Source organism: Pseudorca crassidens, chromosome 20 (genome assembly GCF_039906515.1).
Source record: "Pseudorca crassidens isolate mPseCra1 chromosome 20, mPseCra1.hap1, whole genome shotgun sequence".
Classification (NCBI taxonomy): domain Eukaryota; kingdom Metazoa; phylum Chordata; class Mammalia; order Artiodactyla; family Delphinidae; genus Pseudorca; species Pseudorca crassidens.
Window position 1 is genome coordinate 5,085,637 of NC_090315.1, and position 27,929 is coordinate 5,113,565.

General features: G+C 49.0%; 1 protein-coding gene across 4 annotated transcripts; it reads left to right on the plus strand.

Annotated features, from left to right (window-relative positions):
- The first annotated feature begins 745 nt into the window (after window positions 1–745).
- On the plus strand, window positions 746–27,929 carry RDH13 (retinol dehydrogenase 13). Of its 4 annotated transcripts, XM_067719183.1 has the most exons (8): window positions 746–949; window positions 3,717–3,835; window positions 6,890–7,045; window positions 9,897–10,001; window positions 11,108–11,320; window positions 12,081–12,182; window positions 17,300–17,416; window positions 27,522–27,929. In XM_067719183.1, the coding sequence occupies exons 1-8, from the start codon at window positions 885–887 to the stop codon at window positions 27,551–27,553; spliced, it is 909 nt and encodes a 302-aa protein (XP_067575284.1). In that variant the 5' UTR covers window positions 746–884; the 3' UTR covers window positions 27,554–27,929. The 4 variants fall into 4 exon arrangements, with proteins under 4 accessions (XP_067575284.1, XP_067575285.1, XP_067575283.1 ...); XM_067719184.1 differs by lacking the exon at window positions 17,300–17,416; XM_067719182.1 differs by lacking the exons at window positions 17,300–17,416; window positions 27,522–27,929 and adding an exon at window positions 22,853–23,756.

The following is a 27,929-nucleotide window of genomic DNA, read 5'->3' on the forward strand; positions in this document are numbered from 1 at the left end:
AATGTGACATTATTCGGAAATAGGGTATTTGCAGATGTAATTAATTAAGATGAGGTCGTTTTGAATTAGGGTGAGCCTCTCCTTAGGGCCAGGAGTCCTGGTCCCTAGCCCTTCCCCCATCAGACCCAGGGGTCCAGGCCCCCAGCCCCTCCTCCTTCAGACCGAGTGTATGCCCCCATGTCCTCCTGCCTCAGGACCCAGGAGTTTGGAAACCTCCCAGGCTAGTAGGTCTTGGATTCTGAGCATTGAAATTATCAAATTGTCCCAGAAAGTCTACGAGGAACACATATATTTATGTTCCTTATTTATTTCTATTGCAGTATAGTTGATTTACAATATTATATTAGTTTCAGGTGTACCACATAGTGATTCAAAATTTTTATAGATTATATTCCGTTTACAGTTTTTATAAAATATTGGCTATAGTCCCTGTGCTGTACAGTATATCCTTGTAGCTTATTTTATACATAGTACTTTGTAAGGAACATATTTTTAGAAGAGGAAACATGCTTGTACATTTGAAACACACAGAGGACCGAAGTCCGGAAGCAGCAGCTTCTGGATTGGGATCGTGGGGTCCCTCCAGCAGCTGTACGAGTGTGACATTATTGGAACTGCGTGTAGGCCCCGCCCCCGAGACCACGGCCTCGCCCCCGGCTCCGGAAACTACCATGCCCAGCTGCAGCTGCGCTCACGGCCCCTCCCTATAGGTCCCTCCCCCGGAAGTTCCGCCCCGCCCGTTTCCGGAAGCGGAGGGTTCCAGCCTGGTCTGCACTTCCCCACGTGCATCCCAGGCAGCGCGCTCCTAGGACTGACCCCGGGCGCGGGTCTGCGGGCGGCTGCAGTGGGACCCCTCCCCCCACTCCCACCGGCTCCGGCCCGTAATGAATCGCTACATTCTGCCGCTGTCCGCGCTGGGTACAGCGGTGGGTGGCGCCGTGCTGCTCAAGTAAGTACGTGCGGGTCCCGCAGGCGCGGTAACGGTTGGCCGGTGGGCAAGGACGAGGGAGGGAAAGCCGAGTGGAGATTGCCAACCCTTGGCCCACCCAGGAGTCCTCCAGCTCACCCGTCCAGCAGTGCTCCCAGAGAATGCGGGGGCAAGCCTGGTCCCCGAGAGGGCAGGTCACGGCCCAAGGTCACCCAGAGAAAGGGGCGGATCCGGGCCCTGGTAAACATTTTGGTTTAGTTGCTTCTGGACTTTTAATGGATTAATTCATTCATTCAGCGGACACTTATTGAGCACTTCTCATATGTCAAGTCGTGGCCCAGATGCAAGGAAAGTGTGTACCACCTAAGCTCCCGTTGTCCGAAATGAGAGAAACAAATTAGAATTGTCCAAGTCAGTAAGTGAAAAGATCGTATTGCGTGGTATATAGACATACTGTAGTTCTTTCTTCTCTTTCCTAGGCTAATTCGTTTAATAAAAACAAGACAAAACGGGACTAAGAAGTAAAAACTATTAGGTATAAAATAAGCTGCAAGGATATATTGCACAACCCGTGGAATATAGCAAATATTTTATGTTATAAGTGGAATAGGTTATAAATGGAATATAACCTTTAAAAATTGTAAATCGCTATATTGTACACCTGTACCTTATATAATATTGTATATTAACTATATACTTCAATATAAAAATCCCCCCAAACCAAAAAACAGCTACCAAATATTCTATAGGAGCACCGGTCAGTAGAACTTCCTGTGATCATCGAAATGTTTTACATTTGCCCTGTCCATTATGAGCCATACCGTGCGACTACTTTTTATTTATTTATTTATTTTTGGCTGCTTGGATCTTCGTTGCTGCGCGTGCACTTTCTCTAGTTGCGGCGAGCGGGGGCTACTCTTCGTTGCGGTGCGTGGGCTTCTCATTGCGGTGGTTTCTCTTGTTGCGGAGCACGGACTCTAGGCGTGCAGGCTTCAGTAGTTGTGGCACGCGGGCTCTAGAACACGGGCTCAGTAGCTGTGGCGCACGGGCTTAGTTGCTCCGCGGCATGTGGGGTCTTCCCCGACCAGGGCTTGAACCCACGTCCCCTGCATTGGCAGGCGGATTCTTAACCACTGCGCCACTGGAGAAGTCCCTCGGCTGCTGTTATTTTTATTCATGTTGATGCCTTTAAGTTCTGAAAAAGCTTACAAATAAAAAAGGGCCAGCATGGGAAGAATAAAAGAAAACTGAATGCCCTAGGGGGGAAAGTATGACTATTGTTTGTTTTTTTTTTACATTTTATTTTTAAAAACAATTTTATTGGAGTATGGTTGCTTTACTATGTTGTGTTAGTTTAGACTCTTTATTTTTAATTAAATTAAAAAATTAGCCTCAGGGGACTTTCCTGGTGGCGCAGGGGTTAAGAATCCGCCTGCCAATGCAGGAGACATGGGTTCGAGCCCTGGTCCGGGAAGATCCCACATGCCGCGGAGCAGCTAAGCCAGTGCACCACAACTACTGAGCCTGTGCTCCAGAGCCCACAAGCCACAACTACTGAGCCTGTGTGCCACAACTACTGAAGCCCGGGTGCCTAGAGCCTATGCTCTGCAACAAGAGAAGCCACTGCAATGAGAAGCCCGTGCACCGCAACGAAGAGTAGCCCCGGCTCGCCGCAACTAGAGAAAGCCCTTGCGCAGCAACGAAGACCCAATGCAGCCAAAAATAAATATAAAAAGTAAATTAATTAATTAAAAAAAAGAAAAATAATAGCCTCTGGTGGCTGGTGGCTACCGTGTTGTACGTTGCCCTTCTTTTGTGTGGAGATAATATTGTTTATTTGGCCATTTCCCTGTTGGTGACATTTGGTTGTTTCCAGTATTTAGCCTCTGGAATGTGGGCATAGTAGCAGAATAAGGGCCCCCAACGATGTGCATGTCCTAATTCCCAGAACTCGTCAAAAGGGACTTTTCAGATGTCACTTTGTTAAGGGCCTTGAGATGGGAGATGATCTGGGTTATCCAGGTGGCCCAACATCATCACAACGGTCCTTATAAGAGGGAGGCAGAAGCATCAGAGTCAGGGGCTTGAAGATGCTGTGCCGCTGACTTTGAAGGTGAAGGAAGGGGCCACGAGCCAAGGGATGCAGGTGGCCCCTAGAAACTGGAAAAGGTATGGGGACGATTCTCAGTTCTCCCTCGAGCCTCCAGAAGGCACACAGCTCTGCCGACACCTCGATTTTAGCCCACTGAGACCCATTTCAGACTCTGACCTGCAGACTGTAGGAAATACCATTGCATGTTTTTTTTGCGGTACGCGGGCCTCTCACTGCTGTGGCCTCTCCCGTTGCGGAGCACAGGCTCCCGGATGCTCAGGCTCAGCGGCCATGGCTCACGGGCCCAGCCGCTCTGCTCATGTGGGATCTTCCCGGACCGGGGCACGAACCCGTGTCCCCTGCATCGGCAGGCGGACTCTCAACCACTGCGCCACCAGGGAAGCCCCGTTGCATGGTTTTAACCCAGTGAGCTTGTGGTGGTCTGTTAGAGCAGCCACAGGGGGTCTTTCTAAAATGACGATTGTCTCGCTGTGCACGCTCCCCGCAGCAGACCATACTGAGTCCTTTACCTGTACCACGACACTGGTCCCGTGGAGTTATGCGATGTCGCTTCCATCTTTCCGTTGGGGGAACACAAGCTCAGAGAGGTCATTTCCCTGAGATCACAACAGTCAGGGACACCTGTGGTGAGAGAGGACAGACAGACCGAACTGACCTGCCGTTTTTTATCTCCAGGGACTTTGTCACCGGCGGGGCTTGTCCCAGCAAGACCACCATTCCCGGGAAGACCGTCATTGTGACCGGCGCCAACACGGGCATCGGGAAACAGACGGCCTTGGAGCTGGCCAGAAGAGGTGAAGTCCCAGTGGGCACCTGCTTCTCTGCCTGGGGCTCGGACGCGAGATCTGGCCCACAAGCCACAACTACTGAGCCTGTGGTAGTTTGATTTGATTGATAGTTTGATTTGATAGTTTGGTTTGATTTCCCGGGGGATGTTAAGGCATCTGATTCTTTTGGTTGCAAGTGGCAGAAACAAACTCACACCGGCTTAAGCCCGAAAGACTTGTGTCTCTGGAAGAGGGAAGGGCAGGTTCAAGGTCTCAGAGGAGGCCGTGGGCGCTCAGCAGTTATTGGTTTGGGTTTTTCTCTTTGCATCGGCTGTGCTCTTTCCTGCTGTAGTTGGACTCAGTCCTAATGGCTGGGTCGGGGCCTAGGTCAGAGGTTGGGGTTCAGGCTCTCCCAAGCTTACTGGTCAGGCGTTTTGTAGAAAGAACACGCTTCTTTTGGGTCAGATTTGGGTCTGTTTGACGTTTCTCTCACGGTCAGACTGGGCTTATGGAGAAGTCCCTTCTCAGCACATGCAGATGTCTTTTGAACTTGGAATCAGTGGGGTTTCCTGTGGGTTCAGGTACGAGAAAGGGAGGAGTTAAGGTTTTGTTTGAACAGCTGGAAGACCAAAGCTGCCTTGGCTGGGACGGGGAGGCCAGGGCAGGGCAGGGGTGAGGGCTGGGGAGACTGGAAACTCTCCTTGGGCTGGTCGAGTCGAGGTGACCAGTGAATGGGTCCCTGACGGACTGACCAGGCCTGAGCTGCCTGTTCACCCCTGAGGTGAGAGTGGTGGGGGTCCATGAGGGCAGCCCCCCTGCCCCCCACACCACATGGGGTTTCCCCAAGGGAGGGACAGGCGCTCCTTTCAGGAAAAAGCGAGAAGGGAGGGACTTCCCTGGCGACGCAGTGGTTAGGAATCCGCCTGCCAACGCAGGGGACGTGGGTTCGAGTCCTGGTCCGGGAAGATCCCATGTGCCGCGGAGCCACTAAGCCCGTGCGCCACAACTACTGTGCCTGCGCACCACAACTGCTGAAGCCCACGCACCTAGTGCCCGTGCTCCGCAACAAGAGAGGCCACCACAATGAGAAGCCCGTGCACCGCAGCAAAGAGTAGCCCCTGCTTGCTGCAGTTAGAGAAAGCTCATGCGCAGCAACAAAGACCCAACGCAGCCAAACGTAAATAAATAGACAAATTGAAAAAAAAGAAATTAAAAAAATGAAAACAAAAAATAAGACAGCTAATTTATTTAAAGAAAAAGAAAAGTGAGAAGGGAAATTGGGCCAACATACCCACTGTGGTCCCTTGAGAGCCAGGCTGCCACTGGGAGGACAGACAGATCCAGGACTTGATGAGTCCATTCTGGACTGTGTGATGGGGGGGGCCAGATGTGTAGGAGGCAGCTGGCCCAGCTGTGGAGGATGAGCCCTGTGGACCCACGCGGCATCCTTGCTGCCCGTCCTCCTCTCAATCCCTGTTTCTTCTCACTTTTCTAATTTGAAAACAAAAGTTTAAAAAAATCAAATTTTTTCCTTTTTTTTTTTAAATTTTGGCTGTGCCGCCCCGGCATGCGGGAACTTAGTTCCCCGACCAGGGATGGAACCTGTGCCCCCTACAGTGGGAGCACGGAGCCTTAACCCGCCGGACTGCCAGGGAAGTCCCCCAAAAGTTTTCTTTTTAAAGGCTGTATTAAGATTTAATTCACACATTTAAAGTGTACACTTCCATGATTTTTAGTATATTCACAGAACTGTACACCCGTCACTGGTCTCCATTTTAGAACATTTTTCATCACCCCAAAACGAAACCTGGCTCCTCTAAGCCATCATCCCCTAATTTCCCTTCCCCGCCAAAGCTAGGAAACCACTCATCTTCCTTCTGTGGATTTGCCTCTTCTGGACATTTCAGATAAATGAATCATGCACTCTGTGTCCTTTTGTGTCTGGCTTTCACTGACATCACGTTTGTGAGGTTCGTCCATGGTGTAGATAGGTTGGAATTTCCTTCCTTTTCATGGCTAATATTCCACTGATGGACAAACCACATGTCACTTATTCATTCATCCCTTAACAAATTTTTTTTAAAATTTTATATTGGACTATAGTTGATTTACAATGTTGTGTTAGTTTCAGGTGTGCAGCAAAGTGATTCAGTTATTCATATACATGTATCTGTTCTTTTTCAAGTTCTGTTCTCATTTAGGTTGTTACAGAATGTTGAGCAGAGTTCCCTGTGCTGTACAGTAGGTCCTTGTTGGTTGTTTATTTTATGTATAGTAGTGTGCACATGTCAGTCCCAAGCTCCCAATTTATCCCTCCCACCAATATTCATTTATCCCTTGATGGGCATTTGGGTTGTTTCCACCTCTGGCTGTTCTGCACAGTGCTGCTGTGCACATGTGAGTTCACATTTTTGTGTGGACTGATGTTTTCATTTATCTTGGGTATCTATACTTAGGAGTGGATCTTTTTTTTTTTAATTTTTAAAAAATTTTTATTGGAGTATAGTTGATTTACAGTGTTGTTTCAGGTGTACAGCAAAGTGAATCAGTTATACGTATACATATATCCACTCTTTTTTTTTTTTTAGATTCTTTTCCCATATAGGTCATTACAGAGTATCGAGTAGAGCGCCCTGTGCTATACAGCAGGTTCTTATTAGTTACCTGTTTTATGTATAATAGTGTGTATATGTCAATCCCAGTCTCCCAATTTATCCCCCCATCCCCTGGTAACCATAAGTTTGTTTTCTACGTACTGACTCTACTTCTGTTCTGTACCTTACTTCATTTGTACGCTTTTTTTAGATTCCACATATAAGTGATATCACCTGATATTTGTCTTTCTCCGTCTGACTTACTTCCCTCAGTATGACAATCTCTAGGTCCATCCATGTTGCTGCAGGTGGCATTATTTTGTTCTTTTTTATGGCCGAGTAGTATTCCATTGTATATATGTACCACATCTTCTTTATCCAGTCCTCTGCTGATGGACGTTTAGGTTGCTTCAGGAGTGGAAGTTTTTTTAAAAATTTCATTTAAAAGTTTTTTTTTTTTTTTTTTTTTTTGGTCTGGCTCTTCCAGGAGGTACCATCATTCTGGCCTGTCGAGACTTGGAGAAGTGTGAGGCAGCAGCCAAGGAGATTCGAGGGGAGACCCTTAATCACCGCGTCAACGCCCGGCACCTGGACTTGGCCTCCCTTAAGTCCATCCGAGAGTTTGCAGCGAAGATCACTGAAGGTAAGCGGGGTGACACTGGCCTTGCGGGGCGAGGGCGTGGGCGGCCAGGCTGTGAGGAGGAATTACGCCAGGCAGGCCCTAGAGCCAGGTATTGGTTGCCACCTGTTCTCGTTCGGCCTTCGGGTAAAGAGTTTACAGTTTTTTCTCTTCTGACATTTTCACATTTACATATTTTTCATTTTTACATGGGGGAAAGAAAATGAAAAGAATAACATTTCACGACATGTGACCATTGTATGGAATTCAGATTTTATTTTATTTTGGCTGTGCCACATTGTGGGATTTTTTTTTTTTTTTAAATAAATTTATTTATTTATTTTTTGCTGCATTGGGTCTTTGTTGCTGCACGTAGACTTTCTCTAGTCGTGGCAAGCGGGGGCTAATCTTCATTGTGGTGCGCTGGCTTCTCATCGTGGTGGCTTCTCTTGCTGTGGAACATGGGCTCTAGGCGTGTGGGCTCAGTAGTTGTGGCATGCGGGCTCAGTAGTTGTGGCACGCGGGCTCAGTAGTTGTGGCTTGTGGGCTCTAGGGTGCAGGCTCAGTAGTTGTGGCGCACGGGCTTAGTTGCTCCACAGTATGTGGGATCTTCCCGGACCAGGAATCGAACCTGTGTCCCCTGCATTGGCAGGCGGATGCCCAACCACTGCACCACCAGGGAAGTCCTGGGATTTCTTTTTTTTAAAAAAAAAATTAATTAATTATTATTATTATTATTTTTGGCTGTGTTGGGTCTTTGTTGCTGCACGCAGGCTGTCTCTAGTTGTGGCAAGCGGGGGCTTCTCTTTGTTGCAGTGCTCGGGCTTCTCATTGCGGTGGCTTCTGTTGTTGTGGAGCACGGGCTCTAGGCACACGGGCTTCAGTAGTTGTGGTGTGTGGGCTCAGTAGTTGTGGCTCGTGGGCTTTAGAGCGTAGGCTCTGGAGTACAGGCTCAGTAGCTGTAGCACACAGGCTTAGTTGCTCTGCAGCATGTGGGATCTTCCCGGACCAGGGCTCGAACCCGCATCCCCTGCATTGGTAGGCAGATTCTTAACCACTGCGCCACCAGGGAAGCCCCAGCTTGTGGAATCTCAGTTCCTGGACCAGGGATGGAACTGGCACCCTTGGCAGTGAAAGCGCAGAGCCCTAACCACTGGACCGCCGGGGAGTTCCCAGAATTCAGATTTTAGTTTCCATAAAGTTTTATTGGCATGCAGCCATGCCCATTGGTTTATGTATTATCTGTGGCTGCTTTGGTCCTGGGAGGGCAGAGTTTAGTAGAGACAGACCATATTGCCTGCAAAGCCAGAAGTATATACTACCTGGTCCTTTACAGAAGAAGTTAACTGACTGCTGTCTAGGAAAACTAAGTCCTATGTGTGCTTGGATCCTACAAGAAGCAGAGGCCAAGGAGGGAGGAAGAGTTAGGTGGAGAAGGGCACAAACACTGATTCAGCCAACATTTCCGGAGGCTCTCTGACTCTTGGGTGACGCAGGTGACACAGACGTGAGTCAGATTCAGGCTCTGCTTCCGAGGAGCGCCCGGGCCGCTGGGGGACGTGGCTGTGACAATAGGTAACTAAGTGTTAGTGCAGAGCGTCTGGAGCTCCCACATTCTTTCCTGGGTGTTTCTTTTTGCAAATCCAGGGATCAGGCTGGCATTTCTCTGCACTTCCGTCACGTTGATGCCTGACTCACTCCTTTTGCTCCCCACCACATGGTCTCAGAACCACTTAAGAATTTATTTTTTTTCAAACAGGAATAACATTTGCAGGGTTAAACGTTCAGAAAGTGCAAATGGGGATACAGCAAAACATCTTCCCGCCATGCCTGCCATTAGCTCCCAGCATGCCGTCCTCAGATGTGTTCAGTGCTCTACCTCTTGTGTGTCCTTCTGGGGACCATTTATGCATTTATAAAGCAAACGGGGAAACACTTCCCCTTGGCTTTTTTGTACAAAGCGGAGCCTGTTACATACCTGGTGCTGCCCCTTGTTTTTTCTCCCCGGTTCTATCTTGGAGATCATTACAGGCAGAACTTTTCCCTTCTATGCTTGTGGCTAGCTTGTGTTTTTTGGGGGTTTTTTGGTCTTTTTTTGGCCACTGCGTGGCATGTGGGATCTTAGTTCCCTGACCAGGGATGGAACCTGTGCCCCCTGCAGCAGAAGCGTGGAGTCCTAACCCCTGGACTGCCAGGGTATTCCTGGGTGTGTATTTTTTAAATTTTTATTGAAATATAGTTGATTTACAGTGTTTTTGTAGTTTCAGGTGTACAGCAAAGTGATTCAGTTATATACACATACGCTCACACACACACACACAAATTCTTTTTTAGATTCTTTTCCATTATAGGTTAGTACAAGATATTGAATATAGTTCCCTGTGCTATACAATAGGTAGGTCCTTGTTGGTTATCTATTTTATATATAGTGATGTGTATATTTTAATCCCCAGCTCCTAATTTATCCCTCCCCCGCTTCTCCTTTGGTAACCATAAGTTTGTTTTCTATGCCTGTGAGTCTATTTCTGCTTTGTAAATAAGGTCATTCGTATCATTTTTTTAGATTCCACATGTGATATCATATGGTGTTTGTCTTTTTCTTTCTGACTGACTTCACTTTGTATGATAATCCTCTAGGTCCATCCACGTAGCTGCAAATGGCATTATTTCATTCTTTTTTATGGCTGAGTAATATTCCATTGTATATAGGTACCACATCTTCTTTATTCATTCCTCTGTCGATGGACACTTAGGTTGCAGAAAATACTTGTCGAATAGATAATAACGAAGCTGTTCTACCCAGCAGGTTGTATTATCACCCCTATTACAGAAGGGGAAACTGAGTCACACATTTGTCCTCACCCCTGCCTTCCAGAGGAGGAGCGAGTGCACATCCTGATCAATAATGCAGCTGTGATGCGGTGCCCCCACTGGACCACCGAGGATGGCTTTGAGATGCAGCTTGGCGTTAACTACCTGGGTGAGGCTACAGGCTGTGTGGCGTCGGCCTGGGATGTGAGCAGGAGCCCCCGTGGGCCAGACACAGGCTCCGGGTGGGGTCTTCCTCTCTGCATGTGGCCAGGCGGCCATGAGCAGGGTCACCTGGCAGCTCAGGGAATCGCCTGTTCATCGCTGGACCCTCAGTCCTTCGGACCTTCCATCAGCCTCTTGGCCATTCGTCTCTTTGTCTGTCTGTCCCCCAGTCTCTGTCTGTCCTTCTCTCATTGTGTCAGTTTATCTTTTGTCACCCTGAATGCATCTGCAGTCTGTTAGTAAGGGTGATGGACGTTGGGTGGACACCAATCATATAGGATTAAGGCCCACCCTAATGGCCTCATTTTACCTTGATCACCTCTCTAAAGACCCTCTCTCCAAATAAGGTCACATGCTGAGGTACTGGAGGGTAGGGCATATTTTTTTAGGGGGGTTGGGGAGGGTGACACAGTTCACCCATAACACATGTGACTACCCTTCACCCCCTTTGGGCTGGGACTCAGTCATATGACCTGAGGGAGCTGCAAGGGAGTCTGGGAAGTGCAGTCTTTCACTGGGCAGTCTCATGCATAACCCAAAATTCTATCACTGAAGAAGAAATGGAGAAAGGATTTTGGGAGACAGAAGGCATCTCTTCTCTAGCTGACCTCATAGAGGGTTATCACAGGGCTTTGTGACAATTTGTTATTGGGAATGTCTTGTACATTGTAGGTTTTTTTTTTTTTTTTTTTGACATGCCACACGGCTTGTGGGATCTCAGTTCACTGACCAGCGATTGAACCCTGGCTGCAGCAGTGAAAACCCAGAATCCTAACCATTTGGCCACCAGGGAACTCCCACATTGTAGGATTTTTAGCAGCATCCCTGGCCTCCACCCACTAGGTGGCAGTAGCACTCCCTCTACTGTCCACAATTGTGATGATCAAAATTGTCTCTAGGTGGTGCCAGATGCCTGCTGGTGGGGGGCGCAAAGTTGGACCCTGTTGAGAAAAATGGGTTATGGGAGGATGAAATAAGGTGATGTTCTCAGTATGGTCCTATGCACGGGACAAGAACTCAGTGAAAGTTATCTTTTCGTTTTCCATCATCTAGGTCACTTCCTTTTGACGAACTTGCTGCTGGACAAGCTGAAAGCCTCTGCTCCTTCGCGCATCATCAACCTCTCGTCCTTGGCCCACGTTGCTGGGCACATAGACTTCGAGGACTTGAACTGGGAGAAGAGGAAGTATGACACTAAGGCAGCCTACTGCCAGAGCAAGCTGGCCGTTGTCCTCTTCACCAAGGAGCTGAGCCGGCGGCTGCAAGGTGTGTGTGTGGCGAGCCTCGCTGGTCTCCCCTTTCCTTTAGCTCCGAGCCTGAAACAGTCCTGCTGTGACTCTGGGTGGACAGGAGGTCAAGCATTGACTCCAGGACCGAGTAGGCAAACATATGACATGCTCACCACCACGCTCCCCGCTGGTGCCTGAAGCAGACATCACTAACCAATCACAGCATCCTTCTCTGCTCATCCCGGACAGGCACCTGAGCCTTTGGTGCTCTAGACCAGTGAAGCTTCGGCAATACCTGGAGACATTTTCGCTGTCAGTTTGCGGAGCAGGGGCAGGTTGGGTGATGTTCCTGGCATCTGGTCGGCAGAGGCCAGCGATGCTGCTCAGCTTCCTACAAGGCCCAGGATAAAGAATCATCTGACCTCAGTGTCCATAGTGCTGCAGTTGAAAAGTCTGCCCTTTGCCTTTGCTTCTCAAAGAGGCAGTAGACCAGCAGTGTCAGCTCATCTGGGTGTTTGTCATAATTGCAGCGTCTCAGACCCCACCCTGACCCACTGCTTCAGACTCTGTGGGGTGGAGCCTGGCGGTCTGGGCTTCTCAAGCCCTGCAAGTGATTTTTACACACTCAGGTTCAGAGGCTCTGCCCTGGGCAGCCATGAGACAGAGCTGCCTTGCAAGTGAAACTGGGGATGTGGAGGTTTCAGAGCAAGAGGGCGACATGGATTCAGGGGGAGCCCCCTGGGATGGTTGGGGTGAACCTGACGTCTGCCTGCCTCACTTTTTCCTTCTCTCCCCAGGCACGGGTGTGACTGTCAATGCCTTGCACCCTGGCGTGGCCAGGACAGAGCTGGGCAGACACACGGGCATGCACAGCTCCGCCTTCTCCAGCTTCACGCTCGGTAAGTCCCCTCCCAGTTTGGGGTCCCTTAACTGAACCCCTGTCCTCCTAGCTTGGGGCTCAGGACCCTCCCTCAGTGTATTAGGGTCTTCCTGAGAAACAGAACCAATAGGATGTACATAGATACTTAGAGAGATTTATTAGGGGGGGATTGGCTCATGCATCTGTGGGGCCTGAGAAGTCCCAGGATCTGATCTGTATGCCAGAGGCCCAGGAAGGCTGACGCTGTAGTTGCAGTCCAAACCCAAAGGCCTGAGGACCAGGGGAACCGATGGCTTAAGTCCCAGTCCAAGTTGAAGGCCAGGAGCGCCAGGGTCTGAGGCCAGGAGGAAATGGATGTCCCTGCTCAAGGAGAGAGCGAGAATTCGTCCCTTCTCCACCTTTTTGTTCTGTTTTCACCCCCAACTAACTGCATGGTGCCCACCCACATTGGTGAGGGTGGGTTTTACGTAGTCTGCTGATTCAAATGCTAATCTCTTCACGCCCTCGCAGACACCCCAGAAATAATGTGTTACCTGCTCTCTGGACATCCCTTAGCCCTGTCAAGTTCACACATAAAATTAACATCACACTCAGAGACTATCTCGGGGGCTTTGCTCTGCCCCCTGCCCTGTATCTTCCCTGGTACTGAGTCACTTTCATATGTCTGCCCAGCCTGCCAGCCTCAGAATAGCCCCGGGAAACAGGCCAGAGCCTGTTTGATGAGACTGTTTCAGAGGTGGAGGTCATGGAGCTGACTTTCTGGAGTCCGGCCATGCTTGGGCTAACTCCAGTTTCATCCCAAACTAGCTGGGCCACCCAGCAAAGTGACTTCTTGTCGAAACTCCCTTTCCTTATCTGCAAAATGAGGGTCATAATAGTACCTGCCTCAGTGGGGAGGATTAGATGAGACCTCCCTAAAAGAGCCAGCACAATTCCTGGCCGAATAAATAATTAGAGCTTTATAACTGGTGTTTATAATCCTGAAAAACATTTAGTTGGTGGGGGCTAGGTATCAGGGACCTTAAGCTGAAGCTGGCACTGGAGACACTCAATACACAGAAGCTACTTTAAAGAAAGATCAGGTGGGATGAGGACTTGGGGCTGACATAGAGGAGGGGGACCTTCTGTTTGCCTGGGAAAAGCCAGGGGGGCTTCCTGGAGGAGGCAGCTTTCAAGCTGGTCCCTGCATCTGGAATTATTTGTCTGGGCAGTGCCAGGGAAGGGAGCTCCTGGTGTTGGGAAACAGAGGGGTAAAGGCCTGGAGGAAAGCTCTGTGGGACTCCAGGGAAACTTCTGGCCTTCGTGGGCCCTGAGCCACCTGGGGTGGTGCTGGGCTTTCTGTATCTTCCTCTCTGAATGTGTGGACTGAACTCTCTGGGCCGATGCAGGGCCCATCTTCTGGCTGCTGGTCAAGAGCCCCCAGCTGGCGGCCCAGCCCAGCACCTACCTGGCTGTGGCGGAGGAATTGGAGGGCGTTACTGGAAAGTACTTTGAGGGACTCAAAGAGAAGGCTCCGGCCCCGGAAGCTGAGGATGAGGAGGTAGCCGGGAGGCTTTGGGCTGAAAGTGCCCGCCTTGTGGGCTTGGAGATGTCCTATGGATCCTCTGAGAGGGGACAGCGCCTCCCCAAGTAACTTCTTGGAGCAGGTATGAAAGCCACCAGGGAGGCAGTCACCAAGGTGGAACAGCAACCAACCAAAGCTGGCGGCCATGCCCGAAGCACCCTCTAGGTGGCAGTATTGGCCAAGGAATGCTGGCTGCCACGGCCACTGCACCCTCTAGGTAGCAGTCTTGGCCAAAGAATGCTGGCTGCCATGCCTGCAGCGTCCTCTAGGTGGCAGTATTGCCCCTTTTCTGGCCACAGTGGATTGGACAGCAGGTGAGCACTTGACCCAGGGGCTGGCTGGTACAGTGTGCCCTGCTGCCAACAGGTGAGCTGGGCCATCAGATGCCTCCCTTGGGAATCCAAACCAGGAATTTTGGGGTGCGGCATCAGCTCCCTCTGGTGTGGGCCGTGTGGGGGACTGGATGGCCATGGGCAAGTTGTCTGGCTGATGCTTGAGTTCATGGTCCCCCGTTGGACCTTGCACACCTCCAGTCTCCTCTCTGAGCCTTGGTTTCTCCAGCTGTAAACTGTGCGGAATAACCTGACTACCTCATTGGATGGCCGTGAGTTATCGCTGGGCTTGGAGAATGGCCGCTGCATATTCCTTGCCGTTGGACGTTTATGAGGACCTTCTGTGTGCCAGACCCTGGCAAGGCGCTGGGGATGCCCTCCAGGAACAGACCGACTCAGACCTGGCCTTGTTATCGCCGCGTCACGCTGGGGACAGCATGGTGCGGAGGAACCACTGCGGAAACAGGATGCCTGGGATCACGACCTTCCCTCCCATCCCCACTCGCCAGCTGCCATGCTGTGGGCGGCCCTTGGAGAGACCCGAAGTGGGCCTCTCTGGGCTGAACGCAAGGAGCGAACAGTTCTGAGAGAAAGACAGATACCATATGATATCATCGTATGTGGAATCTAATTACAAAATGATACAAACGAACTTATTTACAGAACAGAAACAGACTTACAGATATCAGAAAACAGACTTACGGTTCCCAGAGGGGAAACGTGTGTGTGATGGGGAGTTTGGGATTGACACACACACACTGCTACATACGATAGCTAAGCAACCAGGGCCTGCGGTGTGGCGCAGGGAACGCTACTCAGTACTCTGTGACAACCGATATGAGACGATAGCTAAGCAACCAGGGCCTGCGGTGTGGCGCAGGGAACGCTACTCAGTACTCTGTGACAACCGATATGAGGAAATCTGACAAAGAATGAATGCGTGTGTGTGTATAACTGAATCACTTTGCTCTACACCTGAAACCAACACAACATTGTAAATCAAGTATACTCAAATAAAAGTAAAAAAAAAAAAAGAGTGAACAGGTATGGTTCCTTCTGGAGGCTCCCAGGGAGAACCTGTTTCCTTACGTTTTTCCAGCTTCTAGAGGCGCCTGCACTTCTTGGCCTGTGGCCCCTTCATCTGCAGAGCAGACGATGGCAGGCCAGGTCCTTCTCACGCTGCCGTCTCTCTGTTTCTCCCGCTTCTGCCTCCATCTCCTGTTTTTAAGGACTCTTGTGATATCACTTGGCCCATCCGGATAATCCAGGATCATCTTCCTCCTTTAAAGTCAGCTGATTAGCAACTTTAATCCCATCATCCACCTTAATCCTCCCTTTGCCTTGTAAAGTAACAGGGTTCTGGGGACTAGGATGTGGACACGTTTGGGAGGGCCCTCTTTTCTGCCTACCGCTCTGTCCCTTTCAAAATCTGCTTCCTTAGCACCCCCAGTGTACTTCCCATGCGTTCCCTTCTGCTCAAATAAAGAGGAATAAGCTTCAGGGACTTCCCTGGCAGTCCAGGGGTTAGGACTCTGCGCTTCCACTGCGGGGGGCATGGGTTCGATCCCTGGTCAGGGAACTAAGATCCCACATGCCACATGGCGAGGCCAAAAGAAATTTAAAAAAAAAAAAAAAAAAAAAAAGGAGTCAGCTTCACTAGTGTGGCTTGCAAGCAAATCGACTGGGAAGAACAGATTTTTAAAATCACAAACTCCCTACCCGCTAAAAAAGAAGAAAAACACTTGGGAGTGTGTTAGCAAGAAGAGGAGCTGGAATTCAAAGTCTGATTCTAGAACCCACTTTCTTTTTGGGGGGAGCGTTAGAGGCCTAAATGCCCAGGAGAACAGCTAATCACAGGGAGATTTGTCTATTATGTAGGTGTGAGCAACACACCTCAGGGCTAATGCTAACCACAAACCTTCACAACCAATATCTGCTTCCTTTCTGAAACGGAAACCCCAAGGATCACAAATGTTAACTCACACATCAACCTAATCGCCGCCTACTTCTCTGAAGGCTTTGAGGTGATTCACAAACCTAGCTACGACCTTCAGACTGATGAAAGATGATAGAAACCAATCTCAAACAAAACAATGCAAAACAAAACCCAGAGCCACAGAAGCCCAGAGAGGAGATGGTGCAAAGTAATAAACAGACCCGGGAATGCAACGTGAAAGGACAATGCTTCAGGGGGTGGGTTCTTCACAAAGGGAAACCAAGTCAGGGTCAAATCCTCACACCTCACTCTGGGGCTTGGGAATTCTGTCAGGATGCCTTGGGCTGCTGATGACAGGACATACTCAGAGGATGTAAGCCGAGCTGACTTTCACCCCAGGCAAAAGCAGGAAGGAACACTATTTCACAGAAGTAGAAGCCCAGGGGTGTGGCAGGCTTTGAGTTCAGTGACATCATCAAGATTCCTACTGCAAGATGACGGTCTGACAGTTACCAGTGCAACGTCATTCCAAGGCTGGGTGTTTGTAACAGGTTGAATGGTGGGGTGCCTCCCCCTAAAAGATACGTCCAAGTCCTAACTCCAAATACCTGTGAACGGGAGCCAATTTGGAAAAAGTTGCTTTGCCGATGTAATTGGGGATCTCGAGGTGAGATTGTCCTAGATTATCTGGGTGGACCCTAAATCCAACAAGTGTCCTTAGAAGACAGGGCAGAGGAAGAAGCAATGAGGGGATTGAGGGCAGAGACGGATGATGGAGCCTCAAATCGAGGAATGGCTGGACCCCCCAGCAGCTGCAAAGGGCAAGGAACAGAATCTCCCCCAGAGCTGCTGGAGGGTGTGTTCCCCACCCCGCCCAGCCCCGCCACCTTGACTTTGGACTTCCGGCCTCTGGAAGTGTGAGAGAATACATTTATGTGTTCTGAGTCACCAAGGTGATGGTGTTTGTTACAGCAGCCGGAGGAAGAAACTAGTGCAGTCTCTTTGGGGGGTGGGTCACGAGATGACTGTCAGAGCCAATCTGGGCCACTTGTTTTCTTGTTTTTTGCCCAGTGACGGGGAGAGAAGCATTTCTCTTTTATTTGTCAAATTGGGCTGAGGTCATGCGCTCATCTTAGAACCCACAAAAGCCCCCCAGGGAAAGGCAGAAGGTAACGGACTTCAAGCAGGGTTTCCCAACACCAGCGCTGCTAACACTTGGGGCCGGATAATTCTTTGCTGTGGGGCAGGGGTCTGTCCTGTGCGCTGTAAGATGTCGAGCAGCAGTCCTGGTCTCTACCCACCAGATGCCAGTAGCCCCACCGGCCGGGTGAGACCCCCAGAACTGTCTGCAGACATTGCCACGCGTCCCCGAGGAGGGAAACTCGCCTTCGGTCGAGAACCACGGATGGAGGCGGATCTGGGTATGTTTGTGGGTCTGTGAGCGAGCCGAGGGTGGGGTCAGGTGGAGCTAGTCTCCAGCACACGGGGGCCTCGCTTATTCTCACCTGGGCTTCATTGGGGTGGAGTGCAGCTGACAGGCAAGGTGCTGGGAAACAGGTCGTAATGGAAACAGTACAGGTGACTGACTCAGGGCAGCCTATCTCCTATGGAAGACATGTCACGAAATCCAGAGGTCCTCCTGAAGCTGCAGGGCAGGCGCTGCTGAAAATCCGGCGAGGGGTCTTCTTATCACAGTGGCAGAGCTTCCAAGGAAATGAAGTAAGCATTCTTGGAACCCACCTGAGACCTGGGATTGGGTCATTGGTGTGGACGAACCTGAAGATCTTGAGCTGCTCAGTTTCCCTGAGAACACCCCCGTTGCTGGAGACCAGCACCCCTTGAGGGACGGTCGTGGTCCTTCCTCAAGCAGGTGCCTCACAAGATGATGTTCATCATCTCGAGGTCCGCCTCATCACCTGTGGCGAATCCCAGCTCACACGCTGGTGCATTGCAGGGTCTGGCTGAGATGAACCTGGGGACCATACCTGGGAGTGCATTTCGGGGGAGTTAGACTGGGGATGAAATATGAGACCAGCTGTGGAGAATCCATGGGCAGAGGGTCACTCATCTATAATGAAGGTTTTATTTAATATTTCAGGCTTTCTGGGTAGCTGGAGACTGTGGCAACTGCATGAGAACGTGTCTCCCACATAGCCTCTAAAGACGGTGCAGCCTTATATTAATGTCCTGATTTCGTTGATTGCACTGTGGTTACGTACGAGAACGTCTTTGCAGGAAAACCCATCAGGATTTAGATGGTGGGGCATCAGGTCTGCAACTTAGTCTCAGACGGTTCAGGTAAAAGTCCTTTGGACTTAAAATTAAAGTATAGCTGATTTACAATATTATATGAGTTTCAGGCGTACAACATAGTGATTCACAATTTTTTTAAAAAAATTATGTATTTTTTGGCTGCATTGGGTCTTTGTCGCTGCGTGCGTGCTTTCTCTAGTTGCGGCAAGCAGGGACTACTCTTCCTTGTGGTGCCTGGGCTTCTCATTGCGGTGGCTTCTCTTGTTGCGGAGCTCGGGCTCTAGGCGCGTGGGCTTCAGTAGTTGTGGCATGTGGGCTCAGTAGTTGTGACTCACTGGCTCTAGAGTACAGGAGTTGTGGCGCATGGGCTTAGTTGCTCCGTGGCATGTGGGATTTTCCCGGACCAGGGCTCCTAACCTGTGTCCCCTGCATTGGCGGGTGGATTCTTAACCATTGCGCCACCACGGAAGTCCTGTGATTCATAATTTTTAAAGGTTATACTCCATTTATAGTTATTATAAAATATTGGCTACATTCCCTGTGTTGTACAATATATAATTTTACCTTATTTATTTTATACATAGTAGTTGTGTGAAAACCACCACCAGAAAGAGAAAGGTGTGAAAATAGTAAAAAAGCATTCAGACACATCAGGGCACTGACTACTACGGTCTTGGAAACGTGACCCTCCTTTGAGAAAAGAGAATTGAAATTAAAGGGGAGAGGTACCTTTTGTATACCGCATGGTGAAGGGAAAAAGGAGAGAGAAAGAAAAATTAGGATTTTGTAAGAAAAAAAGGAAAAAAAAAAATCAAAAAACTCCCCCTATTTGCTAGTCATCTAGTAAAAAGCTGTACTTCACTACCCTGACAGCAGAGGGCACCCTTGTACTAAAAACTTTATGGTAGCAATCACAAGTGTTAAATATATATTTAGGAATACATTGAACAAGAAATGTGCAAATCACCCCAAAGCCACCAGCTCTCTACATAGAAATGCATGGGCACAAATAGGAATTATCAAACACTTCCACCAAAAGAAGCCACCCCCCCACCTCCAAAAATGAGAATCCAAAAATTCAGTTGATATACAACTAAGAGCAGAATTGCTGTCATGTGGTAACAACTTGAGGAACTGCCAGATTGTTTTCCACCCGAGTTCGGAAAAACATTATTCACAACAGCCAAAAAGTGGAAGCAACCCAAGTGCCCATCACCAGATGAATGGTGGTCTATCCATACAATGGAATATTATTCAGTCATAAAAAAGGAATGAGGGCTTCCCTGGTGGCACAGTGGTTGAGAGTCCGCCTGCCGATGCAGGGGACACGGGTTCGTGCCCCGGTCCGGGAAGATCCCACATGCCGCGGAGCAGCTGGGCCCGTGAGCCATGGCCGCTGAGCCTGCGCGTCTGGAGCCTGTGCTCTTCAACGGGAGAGGCCACAACAGTGAGAGGCCCGCGTAGCGCAAAAAAAATAAAAAATAAAAAAAAGGAATGAAGCACTGACGCATGCCATAACATAGATAAACCTTGAAAACATTATGCTATGTGGAATTGCCACCTGGAAATATACTTATGGAATGCCTTTTCTGTATTTAAGGAGGGCAAATCCTTGCACTAGGCAAAAGAATCCAGTTTTAAAAAAAAGGTATATGCAGGAGAAAAACTTCAGAATTTAATGAGTGGCCTTAAACTAAATACATCATGGAGCTTAAGATTTTCAGTGAAAGATAGCATCTTTGGGGGGTTTTGCCCTTCACACTCCAGCCCGTAACGTGGAGTGAAGCCAAAGCTGTGACCAGGCTTGGGGATAGTTTTTCCATTTATCTCCCCCGCTTACACACACCATCAAGGACTTCCTCAGGGCAGAATCTCCTTGTTGGTATCCGTTCAATTTACAGATGCAGACTCAGCAATTCCTCCCTCAAAATGTAGCCTATGAATATACATGCATGTGGGAAACATGATGTGTTGATGACATTTGTAAACGCATGCCAGTTGCATTTCTTTAATACAGCAAGGCTGGAAACAACGTAAAAGCCAGCAATGCGGGTCATCTTAAGCAAATAATGGCGCATCCAAGAAAAGGAACGTTCTGCAGCTGTTAGGAAGCACCAACACTATTTTGCTGTTATTTTTATTTTATTTTATTTTATTGCTGTTATTTTAAAACGCATTGTATGGGAGAAGTGTTCAATGAGGGCATAGTGAAATGTGGGTGGATGGGACTTATGTGCCTGGACCCCAGCCAGCGTGGACACCATAGACCTGCAGCAAGATAGTAGAGAGAGGGACAGGAGATAAACACAGTACCTCACGAGTAGGCACTATTTTCCCCATGTGGCCAGGACCACCCATCATTAACATGTGTCCGAGAGAGCTTAAAATGAGAGTCCTTCCAAGGATCCCTTTGGGGCTGGAAATTCAGGAGTGGGGTCATCTCCTTAGAGGTGACACACTAGGAGGATATTCCCGGGGTTGGACGGCGTGGCAAGAGAAGGTGTAGGTTGACGGAGAAGATTTGGTGGATCTGATGAAATGGAATTGAGAAGAAGAAAAAGCAGAGGGGGGTGAGTCAGAGAGAGGAGAAAACTTGTCTTGAACCCCCGAAGCTGAGGATGGAAGATTTCGGAAGAGCCTAGGATCACAAGTGCCAGAGAGCGTGGAGAAGCACGGGGAAGCTGACGTGGGGAGAGAAGTTGTGGATTGAACCAAGGGCTGATGACTCCTCCTTGCCAGCCTCCACCGTTGTCGTGACGTCTTCCACTCCAGGGTCTCCCCAAAGGGAACACGAGCAGTGGCCAGAGCTGTGCACTCGAATGAAGCATTGTGCAGCGGAGAATCTTGGGGTGTGGTTCACAGTTATGAGGGCTCCTCCGCGGTCGGCTGAGGCTCACGAGCTCTTGACTTCCTCTTGAAATCCTTTCTGCTGAACCAGGCATCAACCAGGAAGACCCCCAGGATCACCAGAGACATTGCAGCTGGAGCGAAGCGGACGACGTTCTCTGCATCGTGGTTCCCAGGGGCAGCATCTGGGGACAGAGACAGAGAAATTCCTGATGTGGAAACTTGCCCAGTCTCACATCAGAAACCCCAGACTCTTTTTTTTTTTTGGCCTCACTGCTGGGCATGTGGGATCTTAGTTCCCTGACCAGGGATGGAACCCCGCCCCCTGCATTGGAAGCACGGTGTCTTAATCACTGGACCACCAGGGAAGTCCCCAGAAGCCCCAGACTTTTAAAAAATCGGATTTATTTATTTTTGGCCGAGGCACGCGGTTTGTAGGATCTTAGTTCACCAACCAGGGATCGAACCCACGCTCTTGGCAGTGAAATTGTGGAGTCCTAACCACTGGATGGCCAGGGAATTCCCAAAAATTGTTTTTAAAAATTGAAGTATAGTTGATGTACGATATTATATGTTACAGGTGTACAATATAGTGATTCACAATTTTAAAAGATTATACTCCATTTACAGTTATTATAAAATGTTGGCTCTATTCCCCATGTTGTACAATATATCCTTGTGCCTTATACCTAACAGTCTAAACAGAAGCCCCAGATTTGAAAGTCATCATAGTTTTCTACAGCTGCGGTAACAAATTACCACAAACGTAGTGGCTTAGAACAACACTGATGTCTTAATGATTCTGGAGGTCAGAAGTCCAAATGGGTCTCACTGGGCTTAAATCAAGGTGTTGGCAGGGCTGCCCTCTGGAGGTTCTGGGAAAGAATCTGTTTTCTTGCCTTTCCCAGCGTCCAGAGGCGGCCTGACCTCATCTGCTCATGGCCCCTTCCTCCATCTTCACATCTATCAATGACGAGTTGAGTCATTCCTATATCACATCACTCTGACACTATTTCTTCTACATTCAGAAACCCCTGTGATGCACTCAGCCTGCTGGGTTACTCCAGGGTGGTCTACTTACTTGCAACCTTAAATCAACCATAATTCCTCTCTGTGGTACCGGATTCCCAGGTTCTGGGGAGGAGGGTGTGGACATCTCTGGGGCACAATTACTCTGCCTAGTATCACAATTGTTTTCTCATCCACTCGGTTTGATCATTCTCAGCCAGTTAGCCCTGTTTGAACTGAGAACTCCCGAGTACCAGAATCATGGCATGGCGTTGTTCAGGTTGTTAACTGCATAAGAGCAGTTGGTCAGTGGGTGGATAGGAGTATAACTATTCTGCTCTTCTCTCGCCAGATCACAAGCCCTAGCTGAAGGCAATGGTTGCTTCTAGGACTGATTTTTTTTTGGGCCACGCTGCACGGCTTGTGGGATCTTAGTTCCCCGACCAGGGATCGAACCTGGGCCCTCAGCAGTGAGAGCACAGAGTCCTAACCACTGGACGGCCAAGGAATTCCTTAGGACTGATTTTTTTCTTCCAAGTAATGAAGCAACATTTTAGGGGATAATGACTTGTAGTGGGTTGAACAGTGCCCCTCTCCCCTCCCAAGATGTGTCTGTCCAGAGCCTCAGAATGTGACCTTATTTGGTATTACAGATAAGGGTCTTGAAGATGTAATTAAGGGAAGGATCTTGAGTCCTCCAGTCCTGGATTAGGGTGAGTCCTAAATCCAGTGATGAGCGTGCTTATTAGAGGCAGAAAAGGAGAAAATGGAGGGCAGAGATTGCAGCGATGGAGCTATAAGCCAAGGGAGGCCAAGAATTGCGGCCACCAGCAGCGGGGATAGAGGCATGGAGTGGATTTTCCTTCAAAGCCTCCAGAAGGAACCAACCCTGATGACCCTTGATTTTGGACTTGGCTTCCAGAACTGTGAGAGAATAGTTTTTTTTATTGTACATTTTTACAATTAAAATTTTTTATTTATTTAAAATATTCCAATTTTTTATTGGGATAAAATACACATAACATACATCTACCATCTTAATCCTTTTTAACGTACAGGTCAGTGGTATTAAAGACAGGCACACTGTTGCGCGACCCTCACCACCATCTATCTCCAGAACTCTTTGCATCTTGCAAAACTGAAACCCTGTATCCATTAAATATTTCCTCATTCCTTTGTCCCCATCCCCTCAGGCCCCGGCACCCACCATTCTATTTTCTGTCTCTGTGATTCTGACCACTCATAGAAGTGGAATTATACAGTGTTTATCTTTCTGTGGCTGGCTTATTTCACTTAGCATAATGTCAATTTCCTGTTCTTTCAAGCAACCAACTTTGTGGTAATTTGTAGGACAGCACTAGGAAACTACTACAGGGCTCTTCAAGTAACTTATCAATACTGTATGGAGGTGAAGGTCTAAAAGGATTATGAGAATTGTGATCAACAGCTGGGGCTGCCCCGATTTCCCTCACCTCAGACTAACTTCACCTGGAGCAGGGGATGCCCCAACAATATTACTCACTGTTGCTTTTATTTCTTTTTTTTTTTAAAGGTGGAATTTTTTTTTAAGATTTTTTTTTTGATGTGGACCATTTTTAAAGTCTTTACTGAATCGGTTACAATGTTGCTTCTTTTTTAAAATAAACTTATTTATTTATGGCTGCGTTGGGTCTTCGTTGCTGCATGCGGGCTTTCTCTAGTTGCGGTGAGCGGGGGCTACTCTTCATTGCAGTGCGCGGGCTTCTCGTTGTGGTGGCTTCTCTTGTTGCGGAGCATGGGCTCTAGGCGCGCGGGGTTCAGTGGTCGTGGCACGTGAGCTCAGTAGTTCGCAGGCTCAGTAGTTGCAGGCTCAGTAGTTGTGGCACATGGGCTTAGTTGCTCCACGGCATGTGGGATCTTCCCAGACCGGGGCTTGAACCCGTGTACCCTGCATTGGCAGGTGGATTCTTAACCACTGCACCACCAGCGAAGGCCACATTCCTGTCAGGCATGTGGGAATCTTAGCTCCTGGGCCAGGGATCGACCCTGCACCCCCTGCATTGGAAGGCGAAGTCTTAACCACTGGACCACCAGGGAAGTCCCTAAAGGTGGAAGCTTTAATTAATGGAATTAATTTTTTAAAAGCCAGCTTTCGGTTAGTTTTGCGTTTTATGAAGTTTTTTGTTTTTTGGTTTAATACCTTTTTTTTGGCTGAAACTTGTGGGATCTTAGTTTCCTGACCAGGGATGGAACCTGTGTCCCCTGCAGTGGAAGCTTGGAGTCCTAACCACTGGACAGCCAGGGAAGTCCCTCACTGTTGCTCTTTCAGGGCTAAGATCCCCTCCATCTCTGCCCCATGTTTTCAACCCCAGTAGCACTGGGTCTGCAATCCCCATCAGGGACTCTTTGGTCACAGGTCAACAAGCTGACATTTGAAAATGGTCTGCCCCACAGACCCTCATACAATGATGGAAATGTCCTTTATCATTTGAGTTTTACTACTGATTCTCTAGGGCTGTGCTGTCCCATATGGGAGCCGTTAGGCACTCAGTGGCTGCAGGGCACATCACGTGCCTATTGCAACTGAGGAAGTGAATTTTAAGTTTTATTTAATTTTCATTAACTGAAAGCAAAAGAACTGCCTCTAGCTAGCTGCTGCCATAGTCTGGGAGTCCCGGGAGCAGGTGGGAAGCGTGGGGACCCCTCACCTCTCTCTGGGAGCATCAGGACATCACTGGGTTCTGACCAGAGGTAGGGGAAGTTCTTGTGTAGACCGTGGTAGCATCCGTAGGTCCCCGGGTGCATCAGGAAGATGGCATTCACAGGAAAGTCGGCCTCAAAAGCCCCAGCTCTGTACTTGGAGCTTAGGTTCTGGGCAAATTCTACTCTTCCATTCCTGGAAAGAACGAGTGTGTCACACCAGGTCTCTGAGTGATACCGCAGACTGAGCTTCTTAGAGGGGGTCTTCTTGGAGGAGGAGCCTCAGTGAGTCGAGAGGGAGGGTTTTCTGTCCACACCTGGGAAGGAAGAGAGGCAAGGTGGTGAGTGGGCGGGCGCCGCCCCCCGCTCCCTCCCGATTTAACCTGAGCACATCTTCCTAACGCCCAGAAAGCATGCTTCCTGTCTTGCTACACCTGTCAGGAGCTTGAGGCCTCTCCAATTCTGTCCTTGTTTCCTCTGTGTCTCTTTTTCTCCCTGATTCATTCAGTCTCCATTACTGTTCCTCTCACCCAGGAGTCCTTACTGTGACTCAAAAGGTCCTACAGGGGGGCTTCCCTGATGGCACAGTGGGTTAAGAATCCGCCTGACAATGCAGGGGACACGGGTTCGAGCCCTGGTCCGGGAAGATCCCACATGCCGCGGAGTAACTAAGCCCATGCGCCACAACTACTGAGCCGGCGCTCTACAGCCACAACTATTGAGCCCGCATGCCACAACTACTGAAGCCCGAGCGCCTAGAGCCCGTGCTCTGCAATAAGAGAAGTCACCGCAATGAGAAGCCCACGCACCGCAATGAAGGGTAGCCCCCGCTCGCCTCAACTAGAGAAAGCCCGTGTGCAGCAACGAAGACCCAATGCAGCCCCCCCCAAAAAAAAAAACTTGTGGAAAAATAATCTGCCTGCATCCCCCTGTGTGTTGCCATCTTCTCAAAGGCATCCCTGCGCCCCCAGGGTTGCCCAGGCCCAGGTCAGGCACCTAAGGGCTTCAGGAAATTTTTACTGGATACAGGCAGTGAATCTGGACTTCCACTTGCCCTTTTATATCACACACCAACATGGAGGTGACCCAGTCTGGGAAAGGGACTGGGAAGATCATAGGCGGATAACACATCCCTCTGCAGGGAGCTGCCTTTTCTTCTCCCATAGCCTGAGCGAGTCCGTTTAGGGGCCCAGGGAGTTCACAGGGATGGAGAGGGTGTCCGAGCCGTAGATTCCTTACCTGTGACTATGAGCTTCAGTGGTTTACTGGAGCTTTTCCATTTATAGGGGAAAGTCTTGTACGAGCCATACACCTGCAGATCCCACTGTGGGCTGCTGTCACTGGGGAGATGTGGAATCTATTATAGCTCTGCTTGATACAGTTCATGAAGTCACCTTCACCATGTTGCTTGGACAGAGTAAAAAGACCATACGTAGATCCTGAATTACAGTTTCTCCTAAAGTCACCACAGGGTATGGCTGGGCAAAGAGTGACAGTGCACCTGTGTACACATCTGAAAATAAGGAGGAACTGGCATTTACCATAAGCCATCAACAACTCTCAAATATTTGATAGAATCTATATATCTAAATGCTCAAAGCAATTCATTTCAGTGTTACATGTAATAACAGGAATATGCTCCTACTATAATTTCCTGACAAATGAAAATGATATATTCTATGGAGGAAGAAGGTCATAAGATACTCACATTTTCATACATGATGTCCAGGATTCATTCAAAAAAATTACCTGCTATATGTCTAAATCCATCAAGATGTATACATTAAATATGTAAAAATTTATTTGCATAGCAATTACACCTCACTTGCTATGCTAGGGGTAAGAAAAGATGTTCCGGACTTCCCTGGTGGCGCAGTGGTTAAGAATCCGCCTGCCAAGGCAGGGGACATGGGTTTGAGCCCCGGTCCGGCAAGATCCCACATGCCGTGGAGCATCTAAGCCCGTGCACCACAACTGCTGAGTCTGCGTGCCACAACTACTGAAGCCCGTGTACCTAGAGCCCATGCTCCGCAACAAGAGAAGCCCGCGCACCGCAATGAAGAGTAGCCCCCACTCACCGCAACTAGAGAAAGCCTGCGTGCAGCAACCCAACACAGCCAAAAATAAAGAAATAAATTAATTTTTTAAAAAAGAAGCCTATATAAGACATCAGATACTCAGGGATTTACATGTTTCTCAGATTAAAGGAGGGTCATTGATCATCCCAAGCAAACTAAAACACTCATTTCTAGTGAGTTGATATTAATGCCCCCATCAGAGATTCTTGGTCAGGACATAAACCTTGGAATGCAGCCATTCAGGAAAAATTTACTCTTAGCTGAACCTTTTCATACCCACTGTTACTACAGAGAATCCAAATCCTACAAAAGAACTGGTCTTACAGGCACCTTCCCTGGGCCCACGTTGCTCTCCACCACATTCTCTAGTTCGCTTTAGGTCTGCAACACCATCCCTAGTAGTTTCATATATTAGATTCCGTCTTTTCGAACTACATTTCACCTCATTTTTTTCGGGTGGGTAAAGCTGCCTTCAGTTCTTCGATGGTAGATAAACAAATCATTGTGGAGAGCGTGGCACAAATCTCCCACGTCTCTGTGGCTGTAAGATCACAGCAGGAAACCCACAGAGTAACTCATGCCCAGCGGGGTGATATGGTGGAGGGCTGAGAGGCAAAGCCCTAGTCTTGCACAAGGAGCGGTTCCCCTTTATGTTGAGCAGGGGATGTTGTCACTCCTCGGCAAGGGGTTTAAAGCCCCAGGCTGTCCCCTCCACGGGCGTGTCCTGCTGCGAAGATCTGCTGCCCAGTTGGCTGTGCTGCCTGGTGCGGAGCTGTGGACTTAGGCGCTGCCATGTCCCTGGGGGTCATTTTTCTTCTCGGACTTGGTGAGTGGGGCAAGGGAAATTGTGTGGGAGGCTGGTGAGAGAAGAGGATGTAGATAAGAGGTTTATAACCTGGGTTCCTCTTGTGGGACTCTTCCTTTATGAAGTCCTGGGGTCAGTGACTTACAGAGAGATCACCCATAGGGCCACTTTTCTTCAGTTTGGTCTAGACGTGATGCCCTGAGCTCAGGTGTTTGGGAATCACTCACTGTATTATCGGGAGACATCTCTTACCAAGTCTTTCTC